The 22,687-nt window shown below is 39.1% G+C and overlaps 1 protein-coding gene across 3 annotated transcripts; it reads right to left on the reverse strand.

Moving 5' to 3' along the window:
- Window positions 1-3,484: 3,484 nt before the first annotated feature.
- Window positions 3,485-14,471, reverse strand: LOC131346481 (cytolytic toxin-alpha-like). Of its 3 annotated transcripts, none has more exons than XM_058379925.1 (13): window positions 14,381-14,471; window positions 11,851-13,604; window positions 11,516-11,572; window positions 11,186-11,215; window positions 10,968-11,056; window positions 10,651-10,846; window positions 10,455-10,568; window positions 8,809-8,865; window positions 8,471-8,500; window positions 8,253-8,341; window positions 7,938-8,133; window positions 7,742-7,855; window positions 3,485-3,622 (listed from the first exon to the last, which is right to left on the reverse strand). In XM_058379925.1, exons 1-13 carry the CDS (start codon window positions 14,469-14,471, stop codon window positions 3,587-3,589), a joined length of 2,853 nt encoding a protein of 950 aa, XP_058235908.1. In that variant the 3' UTR covers window positions 3,485-3,586. The 3 variants fall into 3 exon arrangements, with proteins under 3 accessions (XP_058235908.1, XP_058235907.1, XP_058235909.1); XM_058379924.1 differs by lacking the exon at window positions 3,485-3,622 and adding an exon at window positions 5,822-6,458; XM_058379926.1 differs by lacking the exons at window positions 3,485-3,622; window positions 8,809-8,865; window positions 10,455-10,568; ... (1 more) ...; window positions 10,968-11,056; window positions 11,186-11,215 and adding an exon at window positions 5,824-6,458.
- Window positions 14,472-22,687: the final 8,216 nt, after the last annotated feature.

The raw sequence follows: 22,687 nt of genomic DNA on the forward strand, positions 1-22,687 counted from the left end.
CACCAAAATATGTAGCCGTGTTTGAAGTGTCTTAATAAGAACAAAACAACGACTTCACATTAAAGGGGGTTCTTTTATTTCTGACTGCACCCCATGAGAGATGCAGCATTAAAGGTTAGTTGGGTTAACAGAAGCAATGTTCTTGTGTATGAACAAACGAGATTAAATAAATCCAACAATTTCAACTGGTATGTGAAAAGGTATTAAATAAAAACAAAAAACTGTATACTCATCTCTGGGTCTATACAAATACTTCACGACGTAATTTCACCTGCCCCCCTTTTTTTACCAACCAGTAAAAGAATGGTAGTGGCCTTCTGAAAATAAGAGGAAAAACAAAGAAATTCACAACATGGGCCAATAACAGGTCACTTACGGCACATAATTAATAATAACTAATAACTAATTAATTAATATTCATATTAACACATTTATAGCACTTTATGCCATACTCTTACAGTTTAACATGCATATCTGGTCAGCAGCAATTATTAACTTACAATGCTCAGTCATATTCAATGAAACAATAACAGATATAAAAAGGAAGAACAAACAATCAAAACTCACTTTACTGCAGTATACCAGAACCAAATGCCCACGTGACCCGCAGCTCACATGTGAGTTCACGTGCTTCATGTCTCCCCTCCCCTCTTACAACACAGATTATATACTATATATCATAAAGTGTATATTACATCTCTCCTTGCAACATTACATTCATACAGATTGCACATTGGTTACATTTTAGTATGTGTTACTGCATTAAACTAGAAATGAACACTTGCGCTCAAATTCACACTTGACTGAAGAGCACACACAATGTGAAGATACCTCCCACGAACGGATTACAAACTGCACAGATATGCAATATATGCAACCATCCGTCGACTAAACCCTTAAGGATGCAATGAGTAAACACTTATAAGTTGATATTTATCACTATTTTAGTGTTTTATGAACTTTTAGTCTCAAAACTCAACATATTTTCTCCCCAAATCGAGGACCATGCGCTACCCGGAGTCACACACAGCATCGGCGCTCACTCTCTCCGCGCACACGCACAAACCTGTAACCTCTTAAAGGGGCCGCAACACATTACTATAGTGCATGTTACTGATCGCTTTTTTCCCCTCTAAGCAAATGTATAGGGCTCACATAGTACATAAATATACACAGGGGATTAAAAAGGGTTGCATAGTTTCTTTGGTTGTTTTGATTTGACCCGGTTACATGTAAATTGAGAATTTACACTGTGAATTGAGATTGATCTCTCGATATAATCCTAACGTTTGCTAGACTATTGAGGTTACACTTGCAGTCATTTAAACTGTATCTGGAATGAAGGTATACAGCATGCCGTGCAGTGATCTTCCCGAGGCAGCTCTTGAGCTATGCAGCTGGGACCGATGACCATGTCAAAATAATAACATAAAATGTATTAATAGCGTTTCTTACCTTTTCTTAAAGCATCCCGAGACCCCAGAAACCAAGACAGGGCGTGGCTTTTAAACACACACACACACACACACACACTATTATAGTGTAAATATTTACACTCTTCCCCGCATTAATAATTTCGTGACCTATAGCTGTTATACATTTTTTCTCTTTGGTAAACATAATTTTATACTCAACAACTAAAATTTAATGTTTGTGTTATATCGTTTTACTTCCAACAGATGGCACCAGCGTTCCTAGTTTAAATGGCGGCTCGTAATGAATTCAGATTTGAAACCTTTTAAACTTCTTTCTTGAAATATAACAAATTCTAAGAGGTTTAAATGTTAACCATAAACATATTTAAACAAATTTAGACAGTTTTACATTAAAAGAATTTAGACAGATCTTATGTATACATTTTCATAGTTCCTGTCATATTTCCATCACAACACACTTTGATGCATTATTCAGAAACTGAAGAACAAAATTAAGTGGTTTACATTTTTTAGTTTAGGGCTGAAACTAATCATTGCAGGTGCAGGGTTGGCCAGCCATTTTTAGTTGTTTACACAGATAGAGTTAACTTGCCAGTGGAAACTCTCATAGTAAAGGTTGCTATTGGCAACCACCACATGTCAAACCAAAACCACCCCCGGATCTTGCTTCTTTACAAGCACAGGCATTTCCCAGAGAAGCAGAAGGGGCACTCAGACAAGCTTGCTTAAAAGCATCAGTGGCATTTGGACACAATATGAAACAAACATGTATTTCTGCTTTAAATACACTGTTCAAAGAGTTCCTGAAACAATTTACTCTTACCTTTCACATGAAGGTCACACTTGAAATCCTGTGGGTCATATGACTCTCAGTAAAATGGGTATAGAATCAGAGAGCCTTTGAGAAAAGTCAATGACTTTCACACACAACTTTATAACTGTTTACTCTTTCAACTTTAAATCACACCAAAGTCATATGTTTTCTGGCATTTTCTTTAAACGATTAACAATTCCTGTTGTTTTTATTATAGTAATAATGATTTATTTATTTACATATACAATTTAAACAAGTCTTGGCTTTGTCACATGACAGTTTCAGAGACTCTGATCCGATTGTAAGTTTGGCTTTCTGTCTGTGTTCTCTTTGTGTCTGCACGTTCTCTCTGTGTCTATATGAATGCCTCTTGGTTCTCTGACTTCCCCTACAGCACTTTCAAAAAACACACTGCTAGATGAATTGATCACTCTAAATTGCCTTTAATTTAGAACGTATGTGAATCTAGTATATATTTTAATAATGAAATAAAATAATTTAGTCATACAATTCTACTGTTAGTCATATTATCATTTATTTAAAATAAATTAAAAAACAAACAACAAAACTGTCATTCGTTCATTTGTGTGTGTGTGTGTGTGTGTGTGTAGGTTGAGGCTGAGCTCTGATTGTCTTGTTTTAAATTTTCTTGAGGTACAGCACCAGACCCACCCACTTTTTTTGTTAGCAAATCAATGTTGTTTTTATATTATTTGGTCTCATGTGATTGGACCAATCTCATCGAGTCTCATTACTGATTAATGTGGAAGCAAGCAAAATATCTCGAGAAAAAAAATTCAGTTATATTGTTACAAAAAAATCCCTTCTTACTGAATGCATTGGCCATGCTGTTATTGGAATAGAGACTGGTGACTGAGATGACTGTCTACAACCAGAAGGTCATTGTGTGTGTGTGTGTGTGTGTTTAAATGATTCCCTTCTGATAATAAACCACTTTGAACTTAAATTCACTGGTTCATAGTACATTTATTTATTCATAACATTTTCAATATTTTAATATTTTATCTTAGTAATGATACATTATCACCTGATAAATGGATATTTACTGTCCTGCATTACTAACAGTTTGATTTTAAGTTTGTTTGCTTGCTTTGTTTGCTACACTCTTCATTGTATTATATTTTAGTGCACTGCTGTTGAGAGCACCCACAGTTACGTTGTACTCCTTATGTGCAATGACAATAAAATCTATTCTATTCTATTCTATTCTATTCTATTCTATTCTATTCTATTCTATTCTATTCTATTCCCTCACCAATCTCTCTCATTTTTCCTTTTTTCCAAAAGACAAAAAACAAATCAGATGTAATGTTCTTTAGAAAGAGTGAATTCCCCCGTCTTGCAGACTTTTCTGTGAATGAAAATGTAAATATACAGTTTTACTCCATACTGTTTAAAAGCACTGACACTGCAGACTCCTTCTACAAATACTAAATAAACATCTCCTCACAGAAAACCTCACTATAGGCACTAATGACTATGTTCTTATCCTGTTTATCTGGAGAATCCGTTATACAAAGCCCTGGTAATGGACTGGAATGAGTGAATCATTATATTCATCTACTTTGCTCTGCAGATGCTACTATAGTCAGAGCTGCTGTTATAGCCATGTGGGATTTTGAAAATGTAATAGTGCTCTGCTATAAGAATGAAATTAAGCTGATAAATTAATTATATGAAGCAGTGGAATTTTTTCATACCTTTTTCATATCATAAATTATAGAACATGGATAATCCCCCTAGGGATTAATTTATACCCTTATTGTGACCATTATTCTAATGCAATGTGAAGAGTTACAGCTGTTTCTCCAGTTAGTAGACAAGCAGACAAGCTTGCTTAAAATCAACAGTGGCTTTTGGACTCAGTATGAAACAACTTTGCCTTTCACATGAAGGTCACACTTAAAATCCTTTAGGCCATATGACTCTCAGTAAAATGGGAATTGAATCAGTCTTTGAGAACCGTCAATGACTTTCACACACAACTCTATTCATCGTTTCTCTTTTGGATTTAAAATCCAAAATCACTTTAAACAATTAACAGTTTCTGTGGTTTTTATTATATTAACAATGTTTTATATATTTACATTCAATAAAGCAAGTCTTCACTTTGCCACCTGACAGTTCCAGAGTCTATGGTTTGGTTGTAAGTTCAGGTTTCTGTCTTTGGGAATTTTGTTCTCTCTGTGTAAGAATGGGTGCCTCTTAATTCTCTGATTTCCCTTACCTCCAAAAAACATCCTGGTCGATGAATTGATCACTCTAAATTGCTTTCAGGTGTGAATATGTGTGAATTGTGCTCCTGTTATCACCTTTCTGCTCATTTGCTCTCTCGCTCTTTTCATTTTATATAATATATTATGATACATTTAAGGGAGAAGCCATAAATATAGTTTTTTATATGGCACATGATGCATTTTTTTGCTCCTGTAGTACGTGTGCTCACACACACACAGACACATACACGCATACACACACACACACACACACACACACACAGACACATACACGCATACACACACACACACACACACACACACACACACACACACACACACACACACACACAGACACATACACGCATACACACACACACACACACACAGACACATACACGCATACACACACAGACACACACACACACACACACAGACACATACACGCATACACACACAGACACACACACAGACACATACACGCATACACACACACACACACACACAGACACATACACGCATACACACACACACACACAGACACATACACGCATACACACACACACACACACAGACACACACACACACAGACACACACACACATGCACACACACACACAGACACACACAGACACACACACGCATGCACACACACACACACACACACACACACAGACACACACACACAGACACACACACACAAAAAAATCACATGCAGGGATAGCCTGAAAGAACTGAGAAGCCTCTAGCCATGAAGAACATTAGTTTGTACAGAAGACATTTCTAGGAACCATTCCTTTAGTAACATGACCTGTGTTTATGTTTCATATTTCTTATTCATTACTTCTTTAAACCATGTTATACTTTTCTAAATGACATTTTGCTTATGAACACCAGAGCTACACATTAGCCAAGGGGTGTACTTTGAAAAGAGTGTTTTACTGACTAGTGCAGCGGTAGCTTAGTGGTCAAGACAACTGATTAGTGGGTCTTGATTACAAATCCCTGCTCTGTCTCAACTGTCTCTACTGGGCCCTTGAGCAAGGTCCTTAACCCTCAACCACTCATTTGTGTAAATGAGATAAATCTAAGCTCCTGTGGGTAAGGACATCTGCCAAATGCCATAAAAGTAAATGTATACTATAAATAACTTCTAGCACATAATTCACCTGAGTGATCTGGCTGATGTATAAGCATGTGATTATGATCAGCTTTCAGTTTATCTGATCTTAATATAATATGATAGCTTTAAGAGAGAAGACACATTAATGACATTATTTTGGCCACAAAAAAAGTTCAGACAATACAGAACCTTAATTTTTATCACTATTTATTTATTGATTTTAACCAGTACATTTCTATCTATTTAATCAAGAAGTAAATTAAAAGTTTCTCAATTTGTTATAACAACAAAGCACAAAACACACAATAATGCAAGAGGTTTAATTAGTCAATTTAGTTCTGCAAATGGATAATTTTTTTTTTTAGAAATGATTAATGAGCACTTTCTAATGTTGTATTTGCATCAGTAAAGGAGGAGCTGAAATAAGAAAATCAAATAAAAATACTGTGTCAACTTCAGCTTTGTATTTGGTGTAAGTATGTCATGTGCTGAAACCTGTTTGGTTTTGGAGATTTGCAGAGTGCATTCAAGACTTTTAACTAGTGAACAGATAATGCAAATTACCTGTATCATTGACTGTAATTAACGTACAATAAAACTGTAGTAAAGAATATATAGTATGCATTTCTAACGATAATAAGCAACAAAAATCTGATAAGAATGCTCATCAGTAAAAAAAAAAAAAACATTACGGGTTAATGAAAAGACAAAAAACACCCATAAACAGTTTTAATTCTGATATAATTGACCAGAATATAACAAAATAAATGTCATTGGTATTGGAGAAGATTTGAATCCTCAAATATTGGCAGGACTGATCATGCTGACTTTCAGATTAACATCATCCACCTATTGAAACAAAAAAACATCTCTTAACATTCCTGTTTGTTATAATGCAAATCTAAAACTTATGTAAATTCTATATTTCATAAATTGAGACTTGATCGATCTTGGTTAATTACTGATGTTACCAAGCCTGTATAACTGAGTTCATGCAATTCTGGGGTTTGGACGGTTTGTTTAGTTCTATCTATCGAGTTTGCTTTAAACGTTTAGTACAGATTCTAATTACTGCTCACCACCTGATGGACTTTGTGTGTTAGTCAGCACAAGCTATCTCTGCCCTTCAGGACTGTTTTGAATGCAATGACTATCACTACACGCTCCAATCAAAAGCTGTGGATGACTACAAAGGTGCATGTACTGCTGTAGACCAGAGACTTTGTCTTCAGAGCAGATGACAAGGTGACCCTAAGAACAGCAAGAGCCAAACTGTCCCGAGCCATCAGAGAGGCAAAGTACACACACGCCCAGAGAATCCACAGGAACTTTAAAGAAGGGCATCCAGACAATCACTAACTACAGTACAACTTCATCTAACTACAGGACAACTCAGTCAGTCTGGAATCACAACACAAACACCACCATACTGAGCACTGGGGCGCCTCAGGGTCATGTGCTCAGTCCACTGCTGTTCACTCATGATGGACAACATCATTAATTTTGCAGATGCCGAGGTGGGTCTCTTCAACAAGTCAACATACAGAGGGGAGCTGCAACAGCTAACAGCCTGGTGTAGAGCCAGCAACCGGTCTCTGAACTTTGACAAAACAAAAGGAATAGCTGTTGGCTTCAGGATAGAACAGAGCATCTCTTCTCTGATAAACATTGACTGGTCCTCCATGGAGATCATCAGAAGCACCAAATTCCTCTGTGAAAGCCCATCTCCCACCCCCTGTCCTTACAACGTTTTACATAGTGACTACTAAGAGCATCCTGAGCAGCTACATCACTGTCTGCTTTGGGAATTGCACTGTCTGGGATTGTATGACCTTGCAGAAGATAGTGAGCACAGCTGAGATGATCATCCTCTATCACAGACATTTATTTTATTTTATTTTATTTTATTTCTCTGTCTTGGAGCAAATTGTTTTGTCTGTCTGCACTGTCTCTTATTTTGCACTGTTTGTGCAAGATTGCACACAAGCACTGTATGTGGAAATTTTTTGGTTCTTAATTCTTTGTTGTTTATGTAGCTCTGTGTTCTTTAATGTAGCACCAGGGTCTAGTAGGGACACTGTTTCATTTCACTATAGTATGTACTGCATCAGCTATATACATAAATGACCTACTTCAGTAATGGCAATGGTGTCCATGAAGACGTCTCCCCTAATATGAAGTGTAGTCACTGTGTCCACTGGGATACGGTGCTGGAACGTGCAGTACTCCAGGCCATTCACCATCACCTGAACAAATGAAGTATCAGCTTATTGAATCCAAATGCTTAAAGTCTTTACCCTCTCATTTATTTTCTCCATAATATCACACCTCATAGCATTCTTGTTTAATAACCAAGATGATATCAAAAATTGTTCCTTGGACAAATGGGTTTCCTGATGCCCACTGTGGATGCTCCCATGACCCATTCCTGCAGGTGTAAAGGGCCACACAGTCCACCCGGGGGTTGAAGTGAAGAGCAATGTCATGAAGGTACTTTGGCGTGGTCTGCAAATTTATTTCAAAGCTGAAAGAAATTGTTTAACATTTAATTGACTATACCAGATTAGAATGAGAATTTTAACTAATCTATTACATATTGCCTTTCATTCAAAATGTTATGAAATGAAAATACATTTTTCATACCGTTTAAAATCTTTTGGAACAAGTCCTTGGAAGAACAAAGCCATACCAGGTCTTAAGCCTCCAGGGATTGATTCCAAATATGGTTTGTTCTGTTGTGGTTAAGCATCATTCATGTTATAATGATACAATTGTAATCAAGTGGTTATTTTAAAATGCATAAACCTGCAATCTTTTGGATTGTTCATTCATTTTGAAAATGAAAAGAAAATGTTACTCACAGGTTTGCAGACTGGATTTGGCCCACCAGACTGGATGTCAGAAAAAATGAAAGAACATATGAAGAACATTGAAAGAATATTCATGAAACCTGTTTGCTCCTCATTTATGACAAACCAGAGTGCTGTAAAGTTGACATTGACTTACAAAGGGAAAACTGTAATAGAAAAAACTTGCAAGACATCTTGCTACTTGATTTGAACATTTCTTTTTATATTAAGTCTAACATTTACCTGTAAATATCAATGTAAATGTAAATGTTAATGAATATAGAATTTATTTGTTTTATTCCATGTGTGTAGTGCGATTTAGAGATTTGTATTGAAACATTATTACTTACAGGACTGTTCAATATTTTAGTCCTTAGTTTATTAATGAGCATGGGTGTGGAGAAGTTCTGTGGGAAAAGAAATTATGTACAACATAAATAAATGAAAATACATGTCTACATATAACTCACAACTAATTGCCATTAGTTTATATGTTTAATTATTATTATTATTATTATTATTATTATTATTATTATTATTATTATTATTATTGTTGTTATTGTTGTTGTTTTACTTCTGTAGAAAAAAGACAAATATGTGTAGTAGAACAACTAAACTGCGTTGTTATACAATGAATGAAAAACTAAACTAAAATAAAAATTCTTAGGAAAATTTCATTTTATATTTAGCTATTATATAATGACTATATATAATAATATATAACCTTAACTGACCCATTGGTCCACTGTCACAATGAACTTCCCACTGATGGTGAAGGGGACAGAATTGAGTTCACAATATTCTGGGGTTTGGACTGTTTGTTTAGTTCTATCTATCGAGTTTGCTTTAAATGTTTAGTACAGTTTCTAATTACTGCTCACCACCTGATGGACTTTGTGTGTTAGTCAGCACAAGCTATCTCTGCCCTTCAGGACTGTTTTGAATGCAATGACTATCACTACACGCTCCAGTCAAAAGCTGTGGATGACTACAAAGGTGCATGTACTGCTGAAGACCAGAGACTTTGTCTTCAGAGCAGATGACAAGGTGACCCTAAGAACAGCAAGAACCAAACTGTTCTGAGCCATCAGAGAGGCAAAGAACACACACGCCCAGAGAATCCACAGGAACTTCAAAGAGGGGCGTCCAAGCAATCACTAACTACAGTACAACTTCATCTAACTACAGGACAACTCAGTCAGTCTGGAATCACAACACAAACACCACCATACTGAGCACTGGGGCGCCTCAGGGTCATATGCTCAGTCCACTGCTGTTCACTCATGACGGACGACATCCTTAATTTTGCAGATGCCGAGGTGGGTCTCTTCAACAAGTCAACATACAGAGGGGAGCTGCAACAGCTAACAGCCTGGTATAGAGCCAGCAGCCGGTCTCTGAACTTTGACAAAACAAAAGGAATGGCTGTTGGCTTCAGGATAGAACAGAGCATCTCTTCTCTGATAAACATTTACTGGTCCTCCATGGAGATCATTAGAAGCACCAAATTCCTCTGTGAAAGCCCATCTCCCACCCCCTGTCCTTACAATGTTTTATATAGTGACTACTGAGAGCATCCTGAGCAGCTACATCACTGTCTGCTTTGGGAATTGCACTGTCTTGGATTGTAAGACCTTGAAGAAGATAGTGAGCACAGCTGAGATGATCATCCTCTATCACAGACATTTATTTTATTTTATTTTATTTTATTTTATTTTATTTTATTTTATTTTATTTTATTTTATTTTATTTTATTTTATTTCTCTGTCTTGGAGCAAATTGTTTTGTCTGTCTGCACTGTCTCTTAGTTTGCACTGTTTGTGCAAGATTGCACACAAGCACTGTATGTGGATATGGAAATGTAATTTTTTTGGTTCTTAATTCTTTGTTGTTTATGTAGCTCTGTGTTCTTTAATGTAGCACCAGGGTCTAGTAGGGACACTGTTTCATTTCACTACAGTATGTACTGCATCAGCTATATACATAAATGACCTACTTCAGTAATGGTAAAGGTGTTCATGAAGACGTCTCCCCTAATATCAAGTGTAGTCACTGTGTCCACTGGGATATGGTGCTGGAACGTGCAGTACTCCAGGCCATTCACCATCACCTGAACAAATGAAGTATCAGCTTATTGAATCCAAATAATTAAAGTCTTTACCCTCTCATTTATTTTCTCCATAATATCACACCTCATAGCATTCTTGTTTAATAACCAAGATGATATCAAAAGCTGCTCCTTGGACAAATGGGTTTCCTGATGCCCACTGTGGATGCTCCCATGACCCATTCCTGCAGGTGTAAAGGGCCACACAGTCCACACGGGGGTTGAAGTGAAGAGCAATGTCATGAAGGTACTTTGGTGTGGTCTGCAAATTTATTTCAAAGCTGAAAGAAATTGTTTAACATTTAATTGACTATACCAGATTGGAGTGAGAATTTTTTAACTAACCTATTACATGTTGCCTTTCATTCAAAATGTTATGAAATGAAAATACATTTTTCATACCGTGTAAAATCTTTTGGAACAACCCCTTGGAAGAACAAAGCGATACCAGGTCTTAAGCCTCCAGGGATTGATTCCAAATATGGTTTGTTCTGTTGTGGTTAAGCATCATTCATGTTATAATGATACAACTGTAATCAAGTGGTTATTTTAAAATGCATAAACCTGCAATCTTTTGGATTGTTCATTCATTTTGAAAATGACAAGAAAATGTTACTCACAGGTTTGCAGACTGGATGTGGCCCATCAGACTGGATGTCAGAAAAAATGAAAGAACATATGAAGAACATTGAAAGAATATTCATAAAACCTGTTTGTTCCTCATTTATGACAAACCAGAGTGCTGTAAAGTTGACATTGACTTACAAAGGGAAAACTGTAATAGAAAAAACTTGCAAGACATCTTGCTACTTGATTTGAACAATTCTTTTTATATTATGTCTAACATTTACCTGTAGATATCAATGTAAATGTAAATGTTAATGAATATAGAATTCAATGCCATGTGTGTAGTGCGATTTAGAGATTTGTTCTGAACCATTATTACTTACAGGACTGTTCAATATTTTTGTCCTTAGTTTATTAATGAGCATGGGTGTGGAGAAGTTCTGTGGGAAAAGAAATTATGTACATCATAAATAAATGAAAATACATGTCTACATATAGCTCACAACTAATTACCATTTAGTTTTTAATTCATTTTAATTATTATTCTTTTTTTTACTTCTTTAGAAAAAAAGGCTAATGTGTAGTAGAGCATCTAAAATTCATTGTTATACAAGGAATGAAAAAATAAACTAAAATAAAAAAAATTCTTAGGAAAATTTCATTTTACATTTAGCTATTATATAATAACTATATATAATAATGTATAATTTTAACTGACCCATTGGTCCACTGTCACAATTAGCTTCCCACGAAAGGTGAAGGGGACAGAGTCGCTGGCTTCACTTACTCCCACATTACTAACAGCTCTGTATCGAACCCAGTATTGTTCTGTTGCCTGTAGTCCAGTCAGTGTGAAGGTGTTTTGTGTATCTGAAGTGTCTATGACTGTCCATTTCTCAACATCTTCTGCTGAATCAGTTGAAGATCTCATCCTGTACTCAACTCTGAAGCGTACTGTTTCTCCAGTTGGGGATTTTGAAAGCTTCAGGGTGACTTTCCCATCACCGGTCTCCACCACAGGTTTGGGAGGTTTGGACACAGGCTGGAACTTAGGATCTGTTAGACTGCCATTCTGATATAGCCGGATGGAGATTCCTGGATTGTTGGAGTCAGGTATGGATGCAATAATGAATTTGAATTTCTTCTCATTTTTATTGGCCTCTAAAAAGGTTGTAAATAGAGAAATATTCTGCCTCATCCTTGCAGAATTGTCAGGAGAAGTAAACCAAGGCTGTGCTTTTTGGAGAATTAAATCTCTCTCGCTTGTTTCCCCCGACATTGTAAATCCTTCAGAGTTCTCACTGTCTTGTAGAGCTGCTAGGTAGGAATCTTCATCATTTAGAGAAGTAAATGACAAACATACCACCGCATCAACATCAGGATGAAAACAGATGGAATTGAATGACCCTGATGATTTTACTATGAGGTCCTTCAGTCCACTGGTATAGGAGCTCAATATATTTAATTCAGATGTAATGCCATCTAACCATTTGTTCATGTTGCTTGCATTGAAGGGTGATGTGTAATGGATTTTCAGGATGTCCTCCAGTGCCTTGCCCTCCTGTGTCCCACCACGAATAGCTGGCAGCACTCTGAACAGTGCATTCTTGAACGAACTTGTATAATTCTTATGTAAAGCCTGAAATTTTAGCAACCTGCCTCTTAGGTCAGGAAAATCATCTGTTATTTGTCTTTTGATCAAATCATTGCATATTCTCTCCATTTCATTGATCTCCTCCAGCAAACTTTCTGTTTTAGACACCAGGCTCAAACTGATTTCTCTCACCAACTTTGCAGCCTTATCATCCAAAAGATTGAGAGGATACAGCCACACGGTCAGAGGCACACCTTTACCTTGTTGCTTCATCAGAGTGGGCACCTTCTTGTACACTTCCAGGGCTTCTTTGTATGTGGTGGGGTTTTCTTCAAGCTCAATGTCACCATACAATGTGACACTAATATTTTGTGACATTTTTTTTTCATCTTCAGTCATCTTTAGGGATGCTTGCCCCTCAATAGATATGGTAGGGATCTTTTTAACCATTGCATGAAGGTTTCCTTCAATTTCCTGTTTGTTCTCATTTTCTGCACTGGTATAATCAAAGACCATGAAAACCTGAGCCCCATACAGTACAGCTGTAACCACATGAGTGGCTGTTTTCTGGTCAAATACTTCTGGATAGGTGATATTACCAAGCTCCTTCATAGTGAGCTGTTCAAATTTTGTTGTCTGGCTGTACTGCATAGTAACTCTGCACTGACGTGCTGAGGATTTGGTATCTAGAAGGTACTTGGCCGATCCTCCAACCTCCACTAATCCACCTAGGAAACTGGCTTTAAGGGAAGCATTAATATCTATGAGCTTTGCCTTATCACTGAGACTGTCAGAGGTAGCAAATTTCAGATGTGTTTTAGGCTTCTGATGGACATCAAGATCATCACGCAATGCATTCTTATCCCATAAAGTAACACCTGAAACAGGAAAGAAGAATATGAAATAAGAATTGACATCTGCTTTACAAATATTCATGATTTATTAAATATTTCTGATGATAACTGAAAAGTAACTGAAAACAGTGGTAGTGGTTAAGGCTCTGGATTGTTGATTGGAGGATCGGGGTTCAAGCCCCAGCACCACCAAACTCCACTGTTGGGCACTTAACCCTCTCTGCTCCAGGGGTGCTGTATCATAGCTGCCCCTGTGCTCTGACCCCAAATTCCTAGGCTGAGATATGTGAAGAAAAGAATTCCACTGTGCTGTAATGTTTGTGTGGTGATAATAAAGGCTTCATGCCCTCAGTTCCAACACAAACTAAATGTAACTATAAATGGATAAGTTAATGTTAATATGTATTTTGTGTAATATGTTTATATAAAAGGTTTAGCTTTGTATTGGTAACAGTAACTCCATCATCATCAGGCTCCATCACACCACCCTTTTATCTTTTCCAATAATATCACTCTGCCAGGTGTATTCTTCCTTACTAACACCACCAGGGAAATGGAATCACATTTGTATGTCTAATGTTTTTTCCAATTTATGTTATTTTATACTTTTATACTGATAAATTATGTAATATTTTATCAAATAATCATTTGCCTGTTTCAGCCCACATATGGCAGTGACAATATGGTTAAGATATTCAAGTCATAAGGCTTGATTTTTTCAAACATTTCTGAGGTATTATTACTGATCACTATCTTTAGACAGCAAATAGATAATTTAATGATGATTATGTAAACTGCACCTGGAATAAAGGAGTCGCTCCGGCAATCATACAACATTCCAGGATACAGAGGCCTTCCCAGGGAAGCTACTTCCATACATCTGGATTCCATGACTATTGCAAGAGAAAGGAAAAGACCAGAAAATGAGAAAAGTAAGACTGGAAATGGCATAAAACGGACAATGGTGATGAAAGCTGTAATCTCAAGTTAACGTAATAATTAAGGAAAAAATGACAAAAGTCTGTTGCATGATGAATCTAAAAATAATGTATTGTTATGTAACTTGTTTCTAGTAACCTCTTTATTTTGGCCAGGATCAGGATAGGACCTTTAACCTATGCCAGAATAATAAGGCAAGAAGCATCACAGCCACCATGCACACACATTCAAACACTCATTCACACTTATATACAATTTTTCTTAGCCAGTCCATCTACTGCCATGTTTTTGGGAGATGGGGTAGGTGGGATGTTTTGGGAGGAGCCTGGAAAACCCAAAGGAAAACAACATAAACACGGGGGATAATTTGCTCAGAAACTCCACACAAATAGCACATAGTAGATTTATAACTTTTTGCAGTAAGATGATGGACTGGGCTCATTAAAATGATCATGAATGCAGGTCAGATAAACCATGTGAACTAAATCTGGTCATCTAAACTATTTTTAACTAAAATGTCATGATACAGCACTCAGGCACCCCCTCTCTCTATATATAGTGCTGACTGACTTCAGGACAGCAGACAACTTCAAGCCACCATCTAATGCCTACAGAGGCCTGCTCTCCCAGCCACAAGCACATCAGGGTAGTGGTCATGGCCTCAGCCTAGCATACCTTCATCCTGGCCCTTCCAGGGATGGAGCACCATAACCCACAGCTGTCCTGGACAGACAGGCAACTCACTCACTGGTCTAACTGTTACCTCAACCACTGCATCTGCATGCCTAGGCTTATGCCAACCTCCACCTCAGTCAAGAGCTCAGAAACCCATTGACAATGCCATATACCCACTAAATATCAGGATCTCAAGGAGTTGTTTAGCAGCACCTCTAGCAACAGCTACAAACACTCCTACCATCTGGACCCTCACAACCAGACGGTTTAATATGCCAACATGCCCTATGCTAAAGTACTTTAGAAGAAAGGCAAATTGAAATGAGGCAAATTTAGTATTTTAATATATAATGTCTCAGTTATAATCCTATATTACGGAAGCCAAGAGAGGCCATGTGATATTATTATTTTTCCTTTTGTTTTTTCGTGATCTCGAAATGTTTTCTTGTGATGTGATCGTACGACTGTGTACTTAACATAACGTGTTGACGAACGAATTTGTTTCTATTTTGATCAGGGATTTACTCAAGCTGAAATTGCTCTGTGTCTGTCAGTGATTGACAACTTCCACATTAGTGTTTGACACTTCTCGCTTAACGCGGAGATAAAGTCCATCTTTACAGCGGATATTACAGTACATTTATGATGGTGGTGGCGAAGACGCCAACGTGTATGTGCAACAGTCAGTTGAAACTGCGCCTAATTTTCCAGAGAAAAAATACATCATTAGATTCTGATTATGTCGCGATCACAAGAAAACAACTTTTGTTATCTCGAGATCTAAACTATTTTGAACTAAAATATCATGATACAGCACTCAGGTACCCCCCTCTCTCTTTACAGTGCTGACTGACTTCAGGACAGCAGACAACTTCAAGCCACCATCTAATGCCTACAGAGGCCTGCTCTCCCAGCCACAAGCACATCAGGGTAGTGGTCATGGCCTCAGCCTAGCATACCTTCATCCTGGCCCTTCCAGGGATGGAGCACCATAACCCACAGCTGTCCTGGACAGACAGGCAACTCACTCACTGGTCTAACTGTTACCTCAACCACTGCATCTGCATGCCTAGGCTTATGCCAACCTCCACCTCAGTCAAGAGCTCAGAAACCCATTGACAATGCCATATACCCACTAAATATCAGGATCTCAAGGAGTTGTTTAGCAGCACCTCTAGCAACAGCTACAAACACTCCTACCATCTGGACCCTCACAACCAAACTGTTTAATATGCCAACATGCCCTATGCTAAAGTACTTTAGAAGAAAGGCAAATTGAAATGAGGCAAATTTAGTATTTTAATATATAATGTCTCAGTTATAATCCTATATTACGGAAGCCAAGAGAGGCCATGTGATATTATTATTTTTCCTTTTGTCTTCTCGTGATCTCGACTTAATGATCTCGTGATATTGAAATGTTTTCTTGTGATGTGATCGTATGACTGTGTACTTAACATAACGTGTTGACGAACGAATTTGTTTCTATTTTGATCAGGGATTTACTCAAGCTGAAATTGCTCTGTGTCTGTCAGTGATTGACAACTTCCACATTAGTGTTTGACACTTCTCGCTTAACGCGGAGATAAAGTCCATCTTTACAGCGGATATTACAGTACATTTATGATGGTGGTGGCGAAGATGCCAACATGTATGTGCAACAGTCAGTTGAAACTGCGCCTAACTTTCCAGAGAAAAAATACGTCATTAGATTCTGATTATGTCGTGATCACGAGAAAACAACTTTTGTTATCTCGACAATACGAGAAAATTAAGTCGTGATCACAAGAAAACAGAAGCAAAAAAAAATATCACATGGCCTATCTCGGCTTCCGTACTATATACTGTAGTCTCTAAATGCTTATATAGCCTGCAGTAGTTGTGCATAGAGTACATGTTGTAACTCTGCTAGAATGTGCCCCGCTTTTAAAAACTATGCTACTCCATAGCCATGTAAATTCATACAGTCATACCTTTTCGCATTCCCTATACCAAATCATATACTTAAATTTATTTATCATAAACTTTATATTAAACTCACTCTCATGCCTACACAGTTTCATGATTTAATAGCGTTTCTTACCTTTAGCTAAAGCTTCCTGAAAATGAGATTAAGCTAGCTGGTTAAAATGAAATCAAGAAAGGGAGGAGAAAGGGAACAAAGGGCATGGCTTTCAGCAGAGGTGGACAAAGTACACAACTTCCTTACTTGAGTGAAAGTACAGATAGTACTGGTCAAACATTACTCCTTTACAAGTAAAAGTTGTAAAGACAGATTTTTACTTAAGTAAAAGTACAGAAGTACTTGTCTTTGAAAGTACTTAAGTATCAAAAGTAAAAAAGTAAATGTCAATGTATTGTTTTGTTATTGTTGCATTATTGTATGCAATTCTTACAGTAGCAACCTAGTGAATATACTGACCATTTTGTAGTGTCTGTGGAATTAAGAGCTTTTAGAATGGTCCAAAACCTATAGAAATTAAACTACTGAATTGACAAAAAAGACAGGTATAATTATTTTCATTTTTTTTTAATTTAACACTCCTACCCCCCAACAAAGAAGTACACATCTGTGTGTATATATTCATGACCATTTCAATCAAACAGAAAGACTTATTTGCCAACAAAATAAAAATTTCAAACCATTAGTTGTGACAATGATACTGTCTCACAGATCACTAGTAGAGAGAAATCATACTATGGTCAAATAAGTCAAACTTAAAAAAATCATCCTCTGATTAACGTAACTACATTTTACTCAATGACCTTGACAGCAATGTAGTGGAGTAAAATGTACAATATTTGTCTTTCAAATGTAGTGAAGTTAAAATAACAAGTTTCCAGAAAAAATAGTACTCAAGTAAAGTACAGATACTCAAAAAGGGTACTTAAGTACAGTACTCACGTAAATGTACTTCGTTATTGTTCACCTCTGGCTGTCAGATACACATGCACGAATGCACACACAGAGAGTGAGAGATGGTTATATGATCCCATGGTTAATATCAGGAACTACTGGGACAGTTCCCTGTCAGACCACCAGAGGGGGTGCCTGCAGGTGATGCATCATAGCCTGCTTTTTCGTTTTTTGTAGTTCCCACGTGTTTCCATGCTTTCCACTTTATGGCTTGGTTATCATGTTTATTTGCCCCATGTCTTGTGTTAGTTACATTTGATCCGTGTTAATAAAGCAGCGCCTTATTTTAACCTGCACATGGGTCTGTTACTCCGCGTGCGTTAGCTCCAGTTTACCACAGAGATAGGGGTTCGATCCCCGCTTCGGGCGGTGTCTCCCGGATGTTACAGATAATTTCGTTAGTCAAGAATAAGGCTTTTAATTTTAAAAAAGTCAAATTGAGCATGTAGCTATAAATAAAAACTCATTGATAGCATCTCCAATTTTTTGCCCTGACATTGTAAATAGTTTAGAGTTCTCAAAGTAGGAGATAAATGACAAACATTTCACTACATCTACATCAGGATGAAAACAGATGGAACAGAAAGGGGTGTACCAGCTGCAGTTTTCTCAATGTCAATGGGGCAAATTAATAAGATAGATGTAGGATGTGAATTTATGAAGCCCTGAGTTTTTATGTAGCACCATGGCCCTGGAGGAGCGTTGTTTCATTTCACTATGTACTGCATTAGCTACATATGGTTGAAATGACAATAAAAGCTTCTTGATTTGACTTGATGCATAATTGTCATGTGATACTCCATAGATTTATCAAAGTGAAGACAAAAATGATGAGGCAGGAGCAATAAAGAACCCCTCTGTTAGTTACTCCCACTATCATGAAGTTAATGACATAATAATGATGTAATCAGGAAGTTTACTGACATAATATCATAGTTTAACTTATGTTTTTATATTAAATCAAGTTAAATTGCTAGAGGAGGATTTTAAGCTGTCATATCGTCATGTTGGAAAATCCATACCACTGCATCAGTGCCATTTATGTCCGCATATCCTATTTTAAGATGCCTAATTTAAAATGTTGATAAAACTATGTAGAACACTGAAAATAGTATTTCTTACATGTCCCCAATCTCAAATACACATTAATTTTTTTGCATTTGCATTTTTTCCCATCTGTGATTTAAGTACACTTTTATTTCAAAAGAAATCCATGATATTTTAATTAAAATACACATTTCATTCATGTCCCCAGGTCTTCACTCAGTCCTGTTAGCCTAACACATTTCACTCTCTGAAGAATTTGGAACATTCCACGAGGCACAAAAGGAAGTCACCTGGGTCTTCTGGAGGCTATTGGAAGACCAAAACATAAGCTCTCTCATTTTAGTTTCTATATTTTTGATGATGATGTTGTATCTATTGCTTAGAGTCTTGAAATACTGTCCTGTTACTTAAATTCTATCATTTATTAGAGCTGCTAGGTAGGTGTCATCATACTTTATAAATGTAAATGACGAACATACCACCACATCATCATCAAGAAAAAAACTGACGAGTGACCCAGATGATTTCACAACTCTGACATCCTTCAGTCCATTGGTACAGGAGCTCAGTATCTGTAATTCAGCTGTAATGTCATCTAACCAATTGTTCATGTTGATTGCATTGAAGGGTGATGTGTAATGGGTGTTCAGGATGTCCCCCAGTGCCTTGTCCGCAGTTTCTTCTTTCTCACAGCGAATAGCTGGCAGCACTCTGCACAATGACTTCTGGAATGAACTTGTATAATTCCTATGTAATGCCTGAAACTGTCAGGGATGGCAGGTGAGGACCCAAATGCAGAACACAGTCCGAGTTCAAACTTAGAGTGTTTATTAAAAACGGCACAAAGAATGGCAGAGTTCTCAGTCAACTTCAATAGAGAACAGGTTAAACGTAGGACTGGCAGAGTCATAAGCAGCATACAGTCCAATAATCCAAATCCAGAGAACAGGTAAAACGTAGGACAGGCAGAGTCATAAGCAGCATACAGTCCAATAATCCAAATCCAGAGAACAGGTAAAACGTAGGACAGGCAGAGACATTAACAGCATACAGTCCAATAATCCAAATCCAGAGAACAGGTAAAACGTAGGACAGGCAGAGACATTAACAGCATACAGTCCAATAATCCAAATCCAGAGAACAGGTAAAACGTAGGACAGGCAGAGACATTAACAGCATACAGTCCAATAATCCAAATCCAGAGAACAGGTAAAACGTAGGACAGGCAGAGACATTAACAGCATACAGTCCAATAATCCAAATCCAGAGAACAGGTAAAACGTAGGACAGGCAGAGACATTAACAGCATACAGTCCAATAATCCAAATCCAGAGAACAGGTTAGACGTAGGACAGGCAGAGTCATTACCAGGCAGACAGGAACTGAAGAAAAGGGCAGGATGCCGTCTCAGGAGCTCAAGGCTGACTGAAGAGACCATCTGGCAAGGAGCATGGACTGCTCGCTAGCTTATATAGGGCAGAGGAGCATAAAATGGCGGAAACCGGAAATGAGATCGCGAAACCGGAAGTTGCGTCCCGAAACCGGAAGTGGCCACACGGAACCCGGAAATGCATGCCTGACAGTACCCCTCCCTCCACGGGGCGTCTCACGACGCCCCTCCTGGTTGATCAGGGTGCTCGCGGTGGAACCGGGAAACAAGGTCGGGATCAAGGATGTGACGAGCGGGCACCCAGGAGCGTTCTTCAGGGCCGTAGCCCTCCCAGTCGACAAGATACTGGAGACCTCTACCCCGACGTCTGGAGCGTAGAAGGCGGCGAACCGTATAAACGGGGCCTCCATCAATGACCCGGGCGGGAGGAGGGGGTCTGGTGGAGGGAACCAGCGAACAGGCTTGGACAGGCTTGAGTCTGGAGACGTGGAACGTAGGGTGGATGCGAAGGGCCCGGGGCAGCCTGAGTCGGACGGACACTGGATTGAGCACTTTAGAGATTGGGAACGGACCAACAAAGCGAGGAGCGAGCTTCCGACAGGCGATTTTCAGGGGCAGATCCCGAGTGGACAGCCAAACACGTTGGCCAACATGGTAAGGGGGTGCTGGGTGGCGCTTACGATTAGCCCATCGAGCATAGCTTTTGGATGAGCGGAGAAGCACTAAGCGGGTCCTCCTCCAGACCCGACGACACCGTTTAACCAGGGCAAGGGCAGAGGGAACCGAGGCCTCTAATTCTTGGGAAGAGAACAGAGGTGGTTGATAGCCGTAAGCGGCCTGGAAAGGAGAGAGGCCTGTGGCCGCCGAGGGAAGAGAGTTGTGGGCATATTCGACCCAAATGAGGTTGGATGACCAGGATGTAGGGTCTTCAGAACAGAGGATTCTGAGCCCAGTCTCCAACTCTTGGTTCAATCGCTCCGTCTGGCCGTTGGTCTGCGGGTGGAAGCCAGATGAAAGGCTAATGGAGGTACCCAGGAGGAGACAGAACTCCTTCCAGAATCTCGAGGTGAACTGAGGCCCCCGGTCAGACACAATATTGCGAGGTAATCCGTGTAGGCGGAAGACATGAAGTAGTAGCATCTGGGCAGTCTCCTTGGCGGAGGGAAGCTTGGCCAAGGGCACGAAATGGACCATCTTCGAGAATCGGTCCACCACCGTAAGGATGGTAGTGTGGCCGGCCGAAGGAGGTAGTCCGCTGACAAAGTCCAGGGAGATGTGGGACCAAGGTCGTCTGGGGGTCGGAAGGGGGCGCAGGAGCCCGGCCTGTGGGGTCCTGGACGATTTCTGCTGAGCACAGGTGGGACAGGCTGCCACAAATCTCTGGACATCGTGCTTGAGTGATGGCCACCAGAAACGCTGTTGGAGAGTAGACAAGGTACGGGAAACCCCGGGATGACAAAAAAGGCGGTTGCTGTGACACCACTGGATGACCTGAGACCTAAGGTGATCAGGGACAAAGAGTCTGTTCCTGGGGCAGTTGCCTGGAATCTGTATCCCTGCGATGGCCTGCTGCACTCTCCTTTCGATCCCCAGATGAAGAGCACGGATGGTTACTGACGAAGGGAGGATGTGTTCGGGAGCTGGGTCATCCTCATCGGGGGTGAATAGTCGTGAAAGGGCGTCCGGTTTACCATTCTTAGAACCAGGGCGGAATGAGAGGGTGAAGTTAAAACGCCCAAAAAACAGCCCCCAACGAGCCTGTCGAGGATTGAGTCTTTTGGCTGTCTGAAGGTATTCACGATTTCTGTGGTCAGTCCATACAATGAAAGGCTGCTCAGTGCCCTCCAACCAGTGGCGCCACTCCTCCAGGGCCAGTTTCACAGCCAGAAGCTCCCGTTCACCGATGGCGTATTTCTGTTCAGCTGGGGAAAGGCGGTGAGAGAAAAAGGCACAGGGGTGGAGTCGGTTGTCCTTAGAAGCCCTTTGAGACAGGACGGCCCCCACCCCACAGTCAGATGCATCCACCTCCACCACAAACTGGCACGATGGGTCCGGAAGAATCAGGACAGGAGCAGTAGTGAAGAGCTTCTTGAGTTGGGCAAAGGCTAGCTCAGCCTCTGGAGTCCATGAGAAGGGGTG

The sequence above is a fragment of the Hemibagrus wyckioides genome, linkage group LG26 (assembly GCF_019097595.1).
Source record: "Hemibagrus wyckioides isolate EC202008001 linkage group LG26, SWU_Hwy_1.0, whole genome shotgun sequence".
Lineage (NCBI taxonomy): Eukaryota > Metazoa > Chordata > Actinopteri > Siluriformes > Bagridae > Hemibagrus > Hemibagrus wyckioides.